Source organism: Propithecus coquereli, unplaced genomic scaffold (assembly GCF_000956105.1).
Source record: "Propithecus coquereli isolate 6110/MARCELLA unplaced genomic scaffold, Pcoq_1.0 Scaffold62, whole genome shotgun sequence".
NCBI classification, from domain to species: Eukaryota; Metazoa; Chordata; class Mammalia; order Primates; family Indriidae; genus Propithecus; species Propithecus coquereli.
Genome location: NW_012152174.1, coordinates 4,584,671 through 4,601,537, shown reverse-complemented (window position 1 = coordinate 4,601,537; position 16,867 = coordinate 4,584,671). Strand labels below are relative to the sequence as shown.

The window sequence follows — 16,867 nt, the reverse complement described above, 5'->3', positions numbered from 1 at the left end:
GGAGTTTCAGCAAAGGATTGGCAAGGACATGTGCTGCAGGTCGCAGAGGGAAAAAGCAGTAAAGAAATGAAGGATAAAATACATAGACATTTATTCAAGAAACACGACAGTCCAAAGAAAGAAAGGAGACAGTAGAAAATTCATTATATTACTCCTTAATTGTATTGCCTGAAAATTTCAATTCTGAACATCTATTAATTTATCTGGCTCAATATTTAACAACATGGCTTACACTGAGTCAATATACATAAAATCAATAATTCTGCAACATATTAAAAGGCCAGATCTCATTAAAATTATACTTACAGCCATCACCCTTGGGTAACAGAAATCACTTCAAAATCTCAATTGACAGTCTATTTATTTCTAGCAACTCATTATGTTATAAAATTCCACTATGACTATAGAATTTGATCCTAATCATAATCAGCTAGGGCCTGCATATACTAAAGAACCAAATTCATAGTGATGAGGCTATTATTTTTATAAGGTTCTTAAGGTATACTCTAAAACCATCAGAGAAGAAGATATACTCACTTAGACAAGGAAAATGCATCATCAATCAACTGTAGTCTGTGAATAACAGGAATAGCCTGCAGAATTAGATCCAAATGCATGCAAAAACAGATGAGAACATTTTTTTCATAAAAATTTTTCAAAATAACAATTTAAAGATCACTGTGGCATGCAAAGCACCTTCATATGAATTATCTCATCTGCAGAGAAATAATAATTACTAAGGATAGTCCCCATGATTTATTTATTATACATCTGTTTTTTATAAATGGTCCCTCTGGACATCAATCATAAGGTTCAAAAATGGCAGAGGATTTTGCCAAAATATTCCCTGAAATGTACCATGTTAAAAAAATGAAATAGGCCACTAAATTTAAAAGGCCTCTCCAAAACAAAAAGTATACATTAAGTTATATTACAATGTCCCAATTATTTTCAGGGGAGTTTTTGGCATAGGAGGCCTTAAATAAATATTATTTATTTAACACTACTCTGGCAATATTGAGGTACTAAATTCTTTTAAATGATATCTGTCTTCTTCTTGAGCATTTACTAAGGTGACATGATACTACAACAGATCCCTTGATATCCATGGAAAGGCAGGGGCCAGTTGTGAACCTAACTCTTTAGGCTTCTGTTTGAACTTCTTAGCATTGCCCGGTCAAGGGACTCTGATCTCAGCTCAGTCGCCTGAGGATGCCCAAAGCCTTCTATAGCATTCTTTCAACTCCTCTCTGCCCTTTGATATATTTGGTCGTAGTAAATTCATCTTCACAACATTCCTTTGAACATCTGAGCAAGTCAAGTTTAATTCTTCTGTTGATAGTAGTCTAATTTCTTTTCTGACAGGAATAATAGCTGGATTTTATAGATTAATATTAATAATAAAAATTGTTTTAGTTGCTCACCAATTATGTTGTAGAAATAATTTACCTCAGTTTTTCAGTAAGTAAGTCTATAATAGTTTCAAGGAAACATTACTATCATGGCATAACCTAATGTTTCCATGGCTTAGAGTATCCTTAGAAACTAGTAAGAATTTAGCCACTCAGAAAAAGATTTGAAAAGAAAATACCATTATAAGTGATTTTTATAGCTTTATTCAAAATCTCAATAATATTTTCTTAAAACTTACCAAATGTGTTCTGAGCACCTGAGTTGTGTCAGGCCTCTGTTAAACATAACACGTATCATCTTATTTAATCTTCACAACGCCCCTTTAAGGTTGGCCTATTACATCCATTATGATACAGTTAAGGAATTGAGGTACAACTGGTCAAATGAGAGGCTCAAGGTCACACATCTGCAAACTATGAGCAACATATGAACACAAGACTTCCTGACCTAGAACCCAACTTCTGGAAGAAGATCCGTACTGCCTTTTCTGCTAGAGAGTCTGCTGCATGTCTCAGAGAACTTTAGAACATGGAGACACTTAAGATGTTTTTTAGTTAAACATTACAGTCTTGCAAATGGTGTCCCAGTGAACCACCCAAGGGCTCAAAGCAAGTCACAGCAAAGCCAACTGTACAGATTCCTAAGGCAGCGTCCGTCCCCACCGATGGAGATGTAGTTTAATTTAACCAATTAAAATCTAATTAATTAGAGCTGGCCAACATTTTATTGCTTATACATTGCATAATGATTTACAGTTGTTTCATAATATAAAGTGATATTGGACTATTACTGATATTTTGTGGATTAAATTCTCTCTTCCAAGCGAGGGTGGAAATATGGTTTCAGGAGAAAAATTAATATTTTTTAGCATATACTGAGTACCTATTAGAGGCTTAGAAATTTTAAGTATACTTTTACCTACATTACCTCTAATCCTCATGAGGAATATGATAGGATAATATTTCCATTTTAAAGTGAATAAATGGAACCAGAACATTTAAGTAACTTGCCAAAGATTATAAATCTAATGATTAATAGGAAAATGTATTCTGATTCTTACCTGGAAAGGTAAAATTGTTTTGGAAAAGCAAATGAATGTTCAAAAACACAACACATTCAACCAAAATCTCCCCTTTCTAAGAGTAAGGAAAAAGCTCTCTCCAATATGCCTGGGAGTGAGGGGGTGGGAATGAGAGAGTGAAGTCTCTTCCCGCTGGAAAGCTCAACCTCTAAAAGGCTAGAGAAGGCATTGTGAATTATATTTAATTAAAAGTATAAAAAATAACCTTACCTTATGATCCTTTTCAAGCTGTTGATTTAATTTCTTCCAACCTAATTCATCATAATTAACTCTATAATATCCAGTCACATTTAAATTCAAAATCACCCAGTCATGGTCAGAATCTGAAACTTGCATTTCAGGAAATACTTCTACAAAGGAATATGGGAATAGCTTGAAATGATAGATTTTTTAAAGATTTCAATACACATTTATTCATAACACTTTTAATTCTAAACAATAAACCAATAAAACAAATAATAAAGGAATTCTATAATATATATTGATCTTATCACATAATTATATTATTCACATAGAATGGCTTTTGATTTGACACTGTTTTTTAAAGCTCTACGTTCAACAAGAATGATATTTTAGCTTTAAATGAGGTAGCTTTTCAAAAGTTAGCCATTTCAACATTTTATCATTATCCTAAATGCCTTTATATATGTACATATACGAAGATGTTTTTAAGATTTGTTACTTACTGCTGTTTTTATCTAGCCAGACTAAGGACTGTGTAGCTCCATTCTTTATCCAAAGAATAGGGACAATCCATGTGTCACTTATTGGAAGAAAGTCAAAAGTTTAGTTAATTTTCACACGTAAGAATATACACTCTGAGCCAGTATGGAAGAGATGATAACATAGCAGACAGAAGTCAAGTTCTTTGGTCATTCCCTCTGGATATGCAGGACTTGGTTCTTAGGATTACTTGCTGTTGTTTTTACAAGCCAGCTTTGCTTAGGCTATTAGTTTACTCCTCTCATTTTTCTTGTGTCTTATAAATTTACTTCTTTTTATAACTTAGGTAGCTACTAAGACTGTCTTGTATGTGAACTCTTCCAGTCCTGTTCATGTTAAATTATTGTCACCTGGCTTCACTCAAGGCCATTCAAATGCCGCAGACAAACCCAAATCTGTCCGTGCCCAGAGAAGTGAAAAAAAGCTTGACAAACACTTCAAAATACTTTTCAGCTTCAAGATTGCTCTCCATCTGAAAAGTATTCAACCAGAATCAGCCAGGACATTTATATTTATTGAATGCCCACATTTTTCCCACATTGGTGGATGTGACTTGGATGAAGGAGCCGACCACAGGGAGCACGTTAGTCATCCAAAGAGACATGCTACTCAGAGTTTGGGCAGTGTTTCCAATCTTGCTCCAATTCTCCCACGAGCCTGGTTTCTCAAAGACTTCCAACTGTGGGTCTGTGTTTATCTGCATCGCTAAGGTGCACACCTCTTCTCAAAGGGCACAGAATATTACAGTGAGAAGGAAACGTTCAGTCTCCTGTTTCTCTCCCCTGGGGTTTTAAAGAAAGAGTAGAATCACCTGAAATTTTGATGGTGATATTTGAAAATTAATTACTCATTTGTGCCAAGATTACAATGAGATGTGAGGATCAAAACTATGAAAAACAGCTGAAAATTATCTAACAAATCAAGAAAGGGAAAGGAAAAAGGAAGTGATGAAGGCTAGCCTATTTTATGCTCATCATTTCATTTTTACGCAATCCCCTGGTATATATGCTTTTACGTTTACTTTATAGATAAGGCAACTCAGAGAGTTTAAATAATACCTAAGGTTTGAATTTGAGTGAAGTCCATATTTCAACCCAGGTCTGACTCCAAAGGCCGTAATTCTAATGTTGTAGGTATGGCTACAAATACACACCACCTGTGCACACACATACACAGAGCTACTCCTCAAGGATATGGTTCCCATTCAGTTTTGTTTCTAGGGAGGAGAAGACTACTTTGCAACGGGACTCCCTTTTCTCTTAACTAACGTGTAGCCACCTGTGGCTCTATCTTACTGCCTCCCTCTCAGAATCCCAAGTAATTCATTACCTCTGTGTGAAGGACAAACAGGAATATACAACATCCCAAAGCTTTGGCTGCTGGTGTGGCCTTAAATCCCAGGGTAGGGGCACTGCCTTGAATCCCTAACTGCAGGTCTCTGGCCATGTGCAGGACTCAGGGGCTCTGCCTCACCCTAGCTCACAGTCGCTTTGGAGAAGGTATGTGCCCAGCAGGGGTTAGGGTTCTTCACCCATGGACTGGTTCCCATTGGATCAGAGCTCTACCCCAAAGAAGAGGAAGTCAAATACGAGCAAAGCTACCTACTTGTGGGTAAGAAGAGTCTGATTTTTAAACTTTCCAATATAAAATGGCTCCTGCTTCATGACACCAGTGGAAACATTTAAAGTGATGACTGGAAAACCACTCTGGTGTGTCCAACTGTCCATTATGCTTTTTACTGTTGCTGGCAAAAGAATTTTACTCTGGTCATCGATGGCCTGTTTTTAAAAAAATCATCACAAAAGCAGATCTGGTCACCAGCAAAAACTTTTGAAGTAGCAATCTCCTAAAATACACTAGGTAGCTATTCTATTCCTCATTTATGTAGTGCTCCCCAGCGTGCAATATTCTGGGTCACATTCAGAACTCTGTTTATCTCTATTTGCCACTGTTTCTTTCATTCATCCATTTATTCCCTGAACACATATTTATGGGAATACAGTGAAGACTAAAGACTCCCTGTCCTAAGGGAGTTTCACAATGAGGAAAAATTGTTTTCCTGTGGAACTGCCATTACCCATGGGTTCCCTATCTTGTTGGACAGTATCATACGAAACAACTCAGCAAGAATGTATCAGAAAGTAGGACAATTACCATTTGAAAATGCCTCCACAGATCATCTTGCTCAGCATTTGAGTAGGAAAATGTCTTCAAATATGACTATAGAAATAGAAAAGTTATAGGTAAAATAAATAATGTGGCAAAGCACTTTATGCTTATCACTCTCTAGGTAACAACTATTTTGTACACTCACCTTGAGTGCGCTGATAAATAAATGCTCATTCAAGAAACTGGAAAGCATCCGGGCCATAGACGCTCCCTAGGACATAAGAAGCTGTCTATTATTTAAACAAAATTCAATATCTACATACTGACACATTCCATTTTTATAAGCAACATTCTGGTCTGTGCTCCTAATTGCATTTTACACTTTAGTTGAATGTTTGAATTATACCAAAATATGCTAAGAAAATAGTAGACTGTCACTAATTAAGAGGTAAAAGGTAAGCAAATGTCCTACATATAAAGACTTCAGCAAACACAAAAATTTTTTGAAACTGAGATATTTACATGGCAAAAGTAAATTTCCATCAAATGGAAGGGTTCACCTTAAAAGTAGCTAGTTGTTTAAGTCTATTTATAATGGTAGATGGTATCAAGTGTCTAATATGGTTAGACTAAAATATGCAAAGTGAGAAAACTTAATCATGTTTTCTGAAACCCATCTGTTGACTAAAATTAAGGGTGTCTGTATCAAAAGTTTTAAGTCGCATATCAATCTATAACACTTAGAACCCATTTTATGCAACTTTCTACAAGAGTACTAAACAAAAGGACATTTGTAAATGCTTTTTACCTTGTTGTAAGTAAACAAAAGGACATTTATAAATGCTTTTTACCTTATTGTAAGTAAATAAGTCAAAGAGTTCATTTATTTCACTTGTTTCTGCGAAATTTTCCACCTTCATGGACACAGCTCTAGACACCAGGGCGTGATCTTCACTGAGGACACCATGTAAAATGTTAGAAAAAAAGACCTCATTCTATAAAGGAAAAGATTGAACCACATTAACTTCTGAAGTGTCACAGAAACACAATGGTCCTAAAATTCTTTCAAAAACAGATACTGAAGAGGGAAAAAATCAATAATTGAGAAGTGTCTAAATCACAATATGCCAAATAAGTCAGGATTCCTTGAATAACAAAACTGTAGGACACTTTCCTTCCCGTTTTGTATCCTTTTTTATTTTGATTCTTAAAAAAATCAATTACAAAAGTTAATGTGTCTTCCAAGAGCCACCTGCATTTCCCCTAAGGAGGTGGCCACCCTGACTGGGCCTTCCGGGGAATAGCATCTGTAGGTGGTGTTAATCCTCTAGAATTTTATTTTATTTTTTCAGTAACTCCTTAAAATGGATCAGTCTCTTTTACATAGACATTTACAAACCAAAAGCATGCCAGATTTACAAATCCACAAAGATGCTGATGTAATAAAATTGGAAATAAATCCATAGACTGGATACTACGGTTTATGGGCCATGCATTAGGAGAAGGTAATTTATTATATTTTAATGGGAACCACAGAACTCTCCAAAAGACTAGATCTCTCTTAGATGCATGACAAGGGCAATTTCTCCCTGAAATAAAGCTAAAAAGAAAATCAATTTATAGCCAAAGAGGGGTTTGGGATGAAGAAGTAGAGAAGTAAAGAAGTGGTACAGACATATGTTCACAGGCCAGAGAGCCAGGGGAAGTCCTCATGATCCGCGTGAAGCCTCAAGTCCCCAGTGACTGTCTTTGGTGTCTCCAAGTTGACTCTCTCATCCCTCGACAATGTCAGATTTTCAAATTCTATTCCACTTCGATTTGCCAATGTTCCAATCAACCCTTTCCTATTAGCCCATTATTTTTAGATTAGTAATACCATTGATTAGACTATTATCAAACTTTGCTCTTGTAGAAATGAGAAAGCAGTATGTCTCAAACTTTGACGTAAATAAGGATCACCTGGGAATTTTGTTGAAATCACGTTCTTATTCAGGTGGTCTGGGTTGGAGCCTGTCTTTCTAATGAACTACCCAATAATGCTGATGTTGCTAGTTTGAGAACCACACTTTGAGTAGCAAGGATTTAAAACAGTCATCTGCATAGGTTTGATCCTATTCATTACGCCTAGATTTTATTAGTTTAACATTCAAGAGTTCTTGAGAGTGTATCACTGTCGATCTGCATCATATAAGCACAATGGAGAAAACAGAGAAAATAAAAAACACCCATAATCTCACACCCCAACTATCATTACGATGTTAGTATAGTTCTTTCAAATCTTTTTTATGTATTTATTTATTCCCATAGTTGTTAAAACTTTTTATCCTGCTTATTTACTTATTATAACATTTTTTAAATTTTGCTACCTCATCTTTATAACTATCCTTTATAAGGGCTGCTGCATGATTTAAAAAAACCCAGAAATATAAATTGGAAGGACATAAACTGAAATTTAATAGTAATTACACAGGGTGGTCAAATCATAAGTGATTTTCTTCTTTTCAAAGTATAGCAGGTAAAACTTTTGCAAAAGCAAAACATTAAAATTAATAACTGTACACAACTGCATAATATCCCTGTTGGGTCAATGGACCACTATTGACTTAGTCATTTCTCTATTATTAGTTAGACATTTAAGCTGCTTGTAACTTTTTACTGTTACAACTAGTTTTAATGAACATTTTTGTACATATTGCCTCTTCCCTATTTTATGCCCCCTCCCCCCTGAATGGATTGTCTGTCCCTCCTCTACCTGCCTGGCATAAGGTTTTACACAATCTTCTTGGTATCACTGTAACCAAACAAGATAACTGATGAATGAGGCAAACACCTCTTCCTCAACACCTTAGGGGTCTTTCTACTCTAGGCCTCCCATAAAGTGATGCTGTCCCCAGCCTGTTCCAGTTCTGCTGGAGGAAACACTATATAAAAGTGATATCGGCTTTAAAAATAATAATAATAATATTTAACCACTGCATATAGTGACAAAATGGATCTGTATACTCACCATTATTTTGTCCTGCAAGTTGTGATATCCCAGAGATCTATTTTTACTAAACTCTATTCTTATACTTAGAAATATAACATGTAAGTGTTGTATTTCTAAGTATTTGTGTAGAATATTATAGTGGTTAAAAACACAGGACTGGTGTCAAGCTGCCTGTATTTGAATCCTACCTCAGCCCTTTAGGAGTTGTGTGCCTCATAAAAGTCGACCAAATTTATCTCTCTGAAACTCAGTCTCGCCATCTGAAAATGGGAAAAATAACGCTGTCCTCATTGGACTATTATGAGAATTCAATTAATTTACATAAAGTTCTCAGCACAATCCCTAGCAAACAGGACCTGCTCAATAAGCGTTAACTACTGCTCTGATTACCTATCATCATTTTTATTATTGTTTCTTCAGAGTTGCTCTAAGGATTGAAAAGGTAAGGAATATAATATTCTGTAAGCATGTAACCACAGCTTAGTTAATCATAGTTGCCTCAACTGTACATAGCAGATGCTCAACAATCTGTTGAATGACTGCATGAAACTCATTTTACAGACGAGGAACCGAAGCTCAGAGGGGTCCATCTGCTGGCCTCAGCTTACGGTAAAGGCAGAGCAATATCTGACTGGCTGCAGAGCCCATATGTACGCTTTCCCTTCACCCAATCTGCTGCTTCCTTAGATCAGGACAAAGAAGAGACAAAGAAAAGTCAGTGAGTGGCGGTGTCAGGACTGGAGCTTCAGGTACCAAGAAACCCTTGGTCCTTGATGTTCTCAACCCTTGACCATGACCCATTCATATCATGCTTTAATGACTTTCAGCTGAAATTGGACCAAGAAATAGAAAAAAATAGAAAATCTGTTTCTGCATATGGTTCTGTGACTCCCTTACTCAATTTCAATCAAATTGCTAGATTAAAAGGAAGCCAAAGTTCTTGATCTCCAGAGATCATTGAAGCAAGAGCTTAAGCTTTTTAAAAACAAAGCTTGTGAAACCTCCTGAAGCATCAGGATCTGATGCTTTCTGGCAAGGATATAATCACTCAGCTTCACAAGCAACTGAGAACAGTAGGCTCAGAAAAGAGTGGTTAAGGAACCAATCATAAAAAGAAATAATGGTACAAAAAGAGACTAATATGGTGATCTTAGCTTCAAAAATATCAGTAATTTGTTTTCATCAAGTTTTGCCAAATACTGATAATATCTTAGCGATTTTAGTTGCTGTAAGAGGGAACTGAAATTGAAAAATAGAGGGTAAATTTCATTGTTTTATGAGAATTAAACTTCTTCCCTTATTGACTCTAAGCACAGAGTTAATTTGGTATACAATCAAATGCTTTCAAAAAGTTATAGACAGGGCCGGGCATGGCAGCTCACACCTGTAATCCTAGCACTCGGGGAGGCCGAGGCGGCAGATCCTTTGAGATCAGAAGTTTGAGACCAGCCTGAGCAAGAGTGAGACTCCGTCTCTACTAAAAATAGAAAGAAATTAGTTGGACAACTAAAAATATATAGAAAAAATTCGCCGGGGATGGTGGCGCATGCCAGTAGTCCCAGCTACTCGGGAGGCTGAGGCAGGAGGATCACTTGAGCCCAGGAGTTTGAGGTTGCTGTGAGCTAGGCTGACACTACAGAACTCTAGCCTGGGTAACAGAGTGAGACTCTGTCTCAAAAAAAAAAAAAACAAAAGTTATACACAGCACTAACCATGTGTGAATAAAAGTTATAAAACAGATACAAACAGTTTTGTAGATAGAGAGTATGAGGAAAGGACTTCTGAAAAGAACAAACATTTACTGTATGTACATAAAATTTGTATATGAAAAGAATCATATAATAACACACACAGACACACACACACACATCCTTAGCTCCTGGAGGGTAAGAACACTCTTGTGTGTTTTCTCCATAGAGCACAGCGGTTAAAAGCATGGGCTTTGCAGTCACGAAGACCTGAATTGAACCTCAGCTCTGACATTTAGTAACTATGAGACCTTGGGCAACTTACTTGGTCTCTATGCCTCAGTTTCCTCATCTGTAGAACAGAAATAACAACAATACTCATATGGCTGTTTTCAGGACTGAGTAAGATTATGTATAGAATTCACACTGTCTGGCACTTAAGTGCTAAATATTTGGTGACTAGTATACACAGTATTATTGTTATCATTATCCTCATCATCAGCCTAGGCCCAGACAACTGGGTTATAATCTCAGTTCTGTCCCAATGAGGCAAATGACCTTGGGCAAGTCATATAACAACCCTTCAGGACTTTAGTCTCCTGATCTATATAATGATGTCCAAAGTCCTCTCCGTGAAAAGCAGGGCCTGTGCACCGTCCAGGCGAGGGAGAGAGAAGCACTGCAGGGAGACTGGGCTGGGGCCTGGGACAGCTTACAGGACGTCCGCAAAGGGTAGGGTGGGTGGCATAGAACTGAGGTCTTAAGAGCCTCAGTGCTTCCTAGACTCTGTGATTTCACAAACAGATAAAAAGAGATTTTTTAAAAGGTTTCTATGGGGCCAAGACAGGTTTGCCAACTTTTTATTCTGACAATCAACAAAAACAAGAACCACTTAGCTACTATCACAATCTTTCATAAAAGAAGGAAATTTTACTACCAAAATAATAGAAAGAACATAATCTCAGACTCTCCTTTAAAATGAATAGATTTAGTCTGTGAAGAAGATCTGGCAAGTGGATGTCAGCATTTCAAATATTAAGCTCTTTGAATGAGTGAGGGTAGGGAGGAGAAAAGAAGTCAAGACTCTAGCCTTGGAACAGCTGGGAGGCGAGAAAAGGCAGAGGCCAGCGAAGGGTAGCTGGAAGGAACACGGCAAGGTGCCAGGAGGCAGAACGAAGGGGGAAAGAGGACGTGAACTGAGAAAGGACCTCTAGTTTGCTAAAGAAGTGAGGTCAGCAGTAAGTATAAACATTTAAATGTCTAAATCAAATCAAATCAATTTGGCTTTATCATGCCATTCTGAAAGCACTACCTAATTACTCCAATAAATTAAATATCGGAAATATAACCTACAGTTGAAATAATCAGATTTGCATCTCCATGAATTTATTTTTCAATGTTACTATTTACTCAAATTAGCCCAAAAATATCAGCAATAATATTAAATATGAGTCACTAAAAGTAGCATATTACTTACCATTAAAGTCATAGACCACGATTACAACTGCTTTAAAATTTAGTTTAGCTAGAAATAAGTGAAAATAATCTAAAAACCAACAAAAGGGAAAAATTATATACAAACACCTTATAAGGTGATAAACTATTAGGCAGCCATTAAAAATCTTTTCAGAAAAGATTTAATGATTTGTAGAAATGTTCATAAGATAATATGAAGTATATAAAGCATTACAAATTTTTATGTAATTCCTAGTTTCAAAATCTTGGAATTAAAACATATCAAAAAGATAATATAGATCATCTTTGGTATTATAGATAATGTAATATTCCTTGTATTTTTCAGTATTTTATACATTTTCAATAATAAATATGCATTACTTTTATAATTAGGAGAAAATATGTTAATAAATTTAACAAACATACTTACTCTTGGGAGTTTAGGATTGAAGTAGTTAATTACTCCAAATTCAAAATAAGATGCAAAACCCTCCTTGAGCCAGATATTGTTCCACCAATTCATGGTAACCAAGTTTCCAAACCACTTTTGGAGATGAAAGAAAACAGCTTTCTTTTAAAATTATCTTTATAGTAATGCGTGTTAAATAAACGTAGGGTCAAAAGACATAATTAACGTTATTCACCATCAGTAATAAAATTTGAAAACAGGACTCCAAAAAGCTTGTTTTATCATGAGGAGATATCAGCCATGCATTTCTTTGAAACGATTATCTTATATCCAATGATTGAAAGCAATTTTTGTTTTATGGTTGATTGATTGACTGAGACAGAGTCTTGCTCTGTTGCCCTGAGTAGAGTGCATCATCATAGCTCACTGCAACCTCAAACTCGGGTTGAGGCTCAAGGGATCCTCCTGCCTCAGCCTCTCGAGTAGCTGGGACTACCAGCACATGCCATGATGCCTGGCTAATTTTTCTATTTTTAGTAGAGATGGGGTCTTACTCTTGCTCAGGCTGGTCTCGAACTCCTGAGCTCAAGCAATCTTCCCGTCTCAGCCTCCCAGAGTGCTAGGATTACAGGCATGAGCCACCATGCCCGGCCAGCAATTTTTGTTTTAAAACCATGATTTATAAACATAAGATCAGCTAGACTAACATTTCTTAAACTATCCGCTTTGCCCAAAAGTTGTGTTTAGTTAAGTAAAGCAGAAGCCCTGAATTCAGCTGACCTATCACCTACTAACTCTAGCACCTTATACTCTAAATAGGCTACAACAGGATTTTGCTATGAGCAGTTGTTTATGTTTTAAGAACATGATATGTACCACATGCAAATCACTCAAGCAGTCATATGCTCTGTAACCTTCTCCAGTTGTAATTATTTTCTGTTTGAGCCGAACAGGAAAAAAAAGTGCCAAAAGGATGATGAACATAATTAGGAAAGAAAAACAGAATGATTTCCAAAACCAACTAACTCATGCTCTGGTATTTAACCAAATTCTTGTAACAGCTGTGATGTACTAATAGTTAGCAGCCTGTATTCCAAAACAATGTGTCACTTAGGCTATAATAAAAAATGACACTTAAGGTGACTGACCCAAACTTGTGAAAGTGTGTGTTGACTGTGCACCAGAGTGTTATTCAATCCCAGTCAGTTGTTCTTTTCCAGAACTTCTCATGCAGCCACATAACTAAGAGGATAACACTTTCATGATTGAGATGATTTCTTTCTCATAAACTTGTATTAATGCATAAAGAACAAAATGCAGATGTGAAAATCTCCATCAAATCAAACAGCTAAACTTCTAAAATCGCAATATGAAAGAAAGCATACAGATCTGATGAAACGGATTGTTGTTTACACTACCTTTGGGGATGTGGCTCAAGGATTAATTGTTGCTCACCTCACTAACATGCTGCCTGTGTCCACTTAACCTCTAGCCAACACCAACAAAAAGTAAAATTAATAGCAATCTACTGATGAAATGCAGGTGTCCTCCAGTGATCCTTTTGAATATCCCTTACTTTCAGGTGGAATGAAAATCAAATACTCCTAGCTCTGTGTGGCTACTTTTTCCGAAGAGGACTTTGTGGAGCAATTTAATCTTTAAATGTAAATACTCAACCCTCAGCTGGACCATAAGGTCTCAGCACTATAATCCACCACGAATAGCTTAAATCTAGCCAGAATCTGATTACGTATAACCCTCCTTGTTTTTACCGGCCATCACACTTTTCGAATACTGATTTTCTTTTTTAAAATTTGGTATATGGCAGGGCATTTTGGTTTTTTTGCTATTTTTGGTAAAGCAGCTGGAGAATACTTTCATGGGAAATAAGAAAGAACATTTTACCACATGCCTGATGTCCAATTTCGTGCGAGATAATGTAGGAGATCAAAGTCTTTTTTTCTGTCAGTTGATCCTTTGGTTGCAGCAACAATAATGATTCATCAAACATCAACAGTCCCCAGTTTTCCATTGCACGGTTGTCAAAAATAGGCAAGGCAATTATATCTAAGTGGATTTAAATAGAGGAAAAAATAAAATCATCTCTTCCAAGAAAATTTGGGATTTCTCGATATAAATATTTCAAAATGAAATCATAATATTACTGAATAATACAAGTGAATATTTATAACCTGAGGGGAGAGAAGCATTTTTAAAGACTACTGTCAAAGACAGAAGCCAGAAAATAAATTGTTTTGACTATATTAAAATAAAATATTTTCAGTAAAAGACTTGTATTCAAAATATACAAAGAACTCTTAAAACTCAAAAATAGAAAAATAACCCAATTATAAAATGGGCAAAAGATCTGAACAGACACCTCACTAAAGAAGATATACAAATAACAAATAAACATATGAAAAGATGCTCAACATCATTTGTCATTAGAGAATTGCAAATTAAAACAACAATGAGATACATAACTGCTAGAATGGCTAAAATCCAAAACACTGGCAACACCAAATGCTGACAAGGATGTGGAGCAACAGGAACTCTCATTCACTGCTGGTGGGGATGCAAAATGGTACAGCCACTTTGGAAGACAGCCTGACAGTTTCTTCCAAAACTAAACATAAGATCTAATAATTGTACTCCTTGGTATTAATCCAAATGAGCTGAAAATGTGTGTCCACAAAAAACCCACACAAAAATGTTTATGTCAGCTTTATTCACAATTGCTAAAAGTTGGAAGCAACCATGATGCCATTCAATAGGTGAGTGGATAAACTGTGGTACATCCATACAATACAGTATTATTCAGCAACAAAAAGAAATGAGCTATCAAGCTATGAAAAGACATGGAGGAACCATAAAGGCATGTTGCTAAGTGCAAGATGATTATTTTCAAAACTATTTTTTTACTTTGGATGCATAGAATTAGTTTAAGCAAAATGCTTGTTTCTTAATAAACTATCATCATTGGTTCACACATGACCCTGCTTTATTTTAATGATTAACTTATTATTTTATAATAGTAATAGAAACACACACGAATCCACCACTTAACCCTTCAGAGCAGGAGTTGGCAAATATTTCTGTAAAGGGCCAGATAGTAAATATTTTCATCTTTATGGGATATGTGTTTTCTTTCATATACTCAACTCTAACATCTCAGTGCAAAAGCAGTCATAGACACCATGCAAGCAACTAGCAAGCTGTGTTTCAGTAAAACTTTATTTTCAGATGCTGAAATTCAATTTCATATAATTTTCATGTGTCACAAAGTATTATTCTTCTTTTGATTTTTTTTTCAGTTATTTAAAAATGTAAAAACCATTCTTAGCTCATGGGCCACACAAAAACAGGTAGTGGACCAGATTTGATAGTTTACCAATATAGGCACAGCATATTTTTTTCAAGACTTCAACTAGCATGCCAGAGGAACAAAATACATTTCCATGATGTCTCACTTGAGAGAGAAAAAACATTGAACAACTTTCTGACCTGAGTGGCTCATACAATTTTAAAGACATACCATACAGATCTGTGAGAGGTTAAATATTTACATATTTCCTCAAGAATCATACTATATTCACATATGATTCCAATTTTGTACAATGAAAATTCACATATGGGACCTCTAAGTCCTAATCCAATAACTCACAGCTACAGAATATTAAAAAAAAAAAAAGAAAACTTACCAAAGGGAACTGGAGTAACTTATGCAAGCCCACTAGCTAAAAAGATCCAGAACATGGCACTGCGTATTTGCATTATGAGAGAAAACACAAGAGAAAAAGCAGGGTCTGGAGGAGGAGAGGCTGCCATTGAGACCCAAGAGGAATCTAAAATCTAAGAGATGTTCAGCACCTGCTGGGCACAAGGCACCGAACAGAGAAAAAGCAGACAGGCTTCTGTGTGTTTTGGAAGGTTTAAGACATAATGATGGGAGGCCAAGAGGCTAACTCCAAAATAGCAGCTAAATGGTGATGGTACATCCTCAAAGGTTCATCTGTGTACCCAGTGACCTCAACCCAGGACCCAAATAACAGGAAACCAATTGCATTGGAAGGGAAGGTGCCTCACCTGTCTTTGGAAGAGGGTAACTGATATTAAATAAATCCTCCAGAAAAGAGAAGATGGGACCTGTGATGTTCAAAGCAAAGTCTGCACTTCCACTTGCAATAGCATCTTTCCGGGCCCAGATGCGTATCTAAATTAAAACAGTTGAGACAGTTAGCAGTAATTAGGAAAGGCAGTAGTGATTTTGGAAAGCAGAAGCCTGCTTGCTCCAAATCCCTGCTGCTCTAGAGCTAAAGTCTTAACTTTTCAGAAGAAGCTACGTAATGTTTAAATGTATACATGTGCTGAGAAAAACCCAGAAGGCTGTTCACCAAGCTATAGACAGTGATTGCTCTGGAAAGTATGTTATTTCAATCTCTGACAATAACATGCATAACTCTGAAATTACAAAACAATCCTTGGAATGGTCCACACCACCATCTACTGCTACAGTAAATGTAGATTCTATACACATTTTATGCACCTTGGACTCTTGCTTCCCTTTTCAGGACACATTTCTAAGATCCAAAACAGAATTGTGGTTTAGTGGGGGTTATATAGTATGGAACATATTAAGCAAATTTGAATCATGCAAATTTAAAGTAGTTTGATAACTAAAACATTAATAGCTCTACCTTATTTCCAAAATTTGAAATCAGGTTAATTCCTCTAATTTAAAAAAGATCATCGAAAGTCTTATGATTTTAAAGCTGAAGCAAGTGAATTATATTGGCTGGTTATTTATTCTATTGCCAAATGACACTTCCACTTCAGCAAGGAAAAGAAAATCTCTCGTATATTTTGTCGGTTTTAGGTAACCACACTGTTGTTTGGGTACTTGGAGCTTATCTGTGGGATTTTGGTGACTAATATGCTGTTGTTTTAACATTATTATTGTAATATGAAAGCACTGTATACTCTACAATAATATTATCTAA

The 16,867-nt window shown here is 36.1% G+C and overlaps 1 protein-coding gene across 1 annotated transcript in view; it reads right to left on the bottom strand.

The window, feature by feature from the left end:
- Positions 1–533: 533 nt before the first annotated feature.
- The window catches only part of LVRN (laeverin), a 47,031-nt gene continuing 30,697 nt past the window's right edge, over positions 534–16,867 (bottom strand). The window contains exons 4-13 of the mRNA XM_012659526.1: positions 15,954–16,080; positions 13,780–13,934; positions 11,889–12,002; positions 6,178–6,321; positions 5,532–5,597; positions 5,372–5,437; positions 4,823–4,995; positions 3,181–3,257; positions 2,705–2,844; positions 534–593 (exon numbers count right to left, since the gene is read on the bottom strand). Coding sequence (XP_012514980.1) covers positions 534–593; positions 2,705–2,844; positions 3,181–3,257; positions 4,823–4,995; positions 5,372–5,437; positions 5,532–5,597; positions 6,178–6,321; positions 11,889–12,002; positions 13,780–13,934; positions 15,954–16,080 — 1,122 coding nt within the window. The remainder of the gene's footprint in view (positions 594–2,704; positions 2,845–3,180; positions 3,258–4,822; positions 4,996–5,371; positions 5,438–5,531; positions 5,598–6,177; positions 6,322–11,888; positions 12,003–13,779; positions 13,935–15,953; positions 16,081–16,867) is intronic.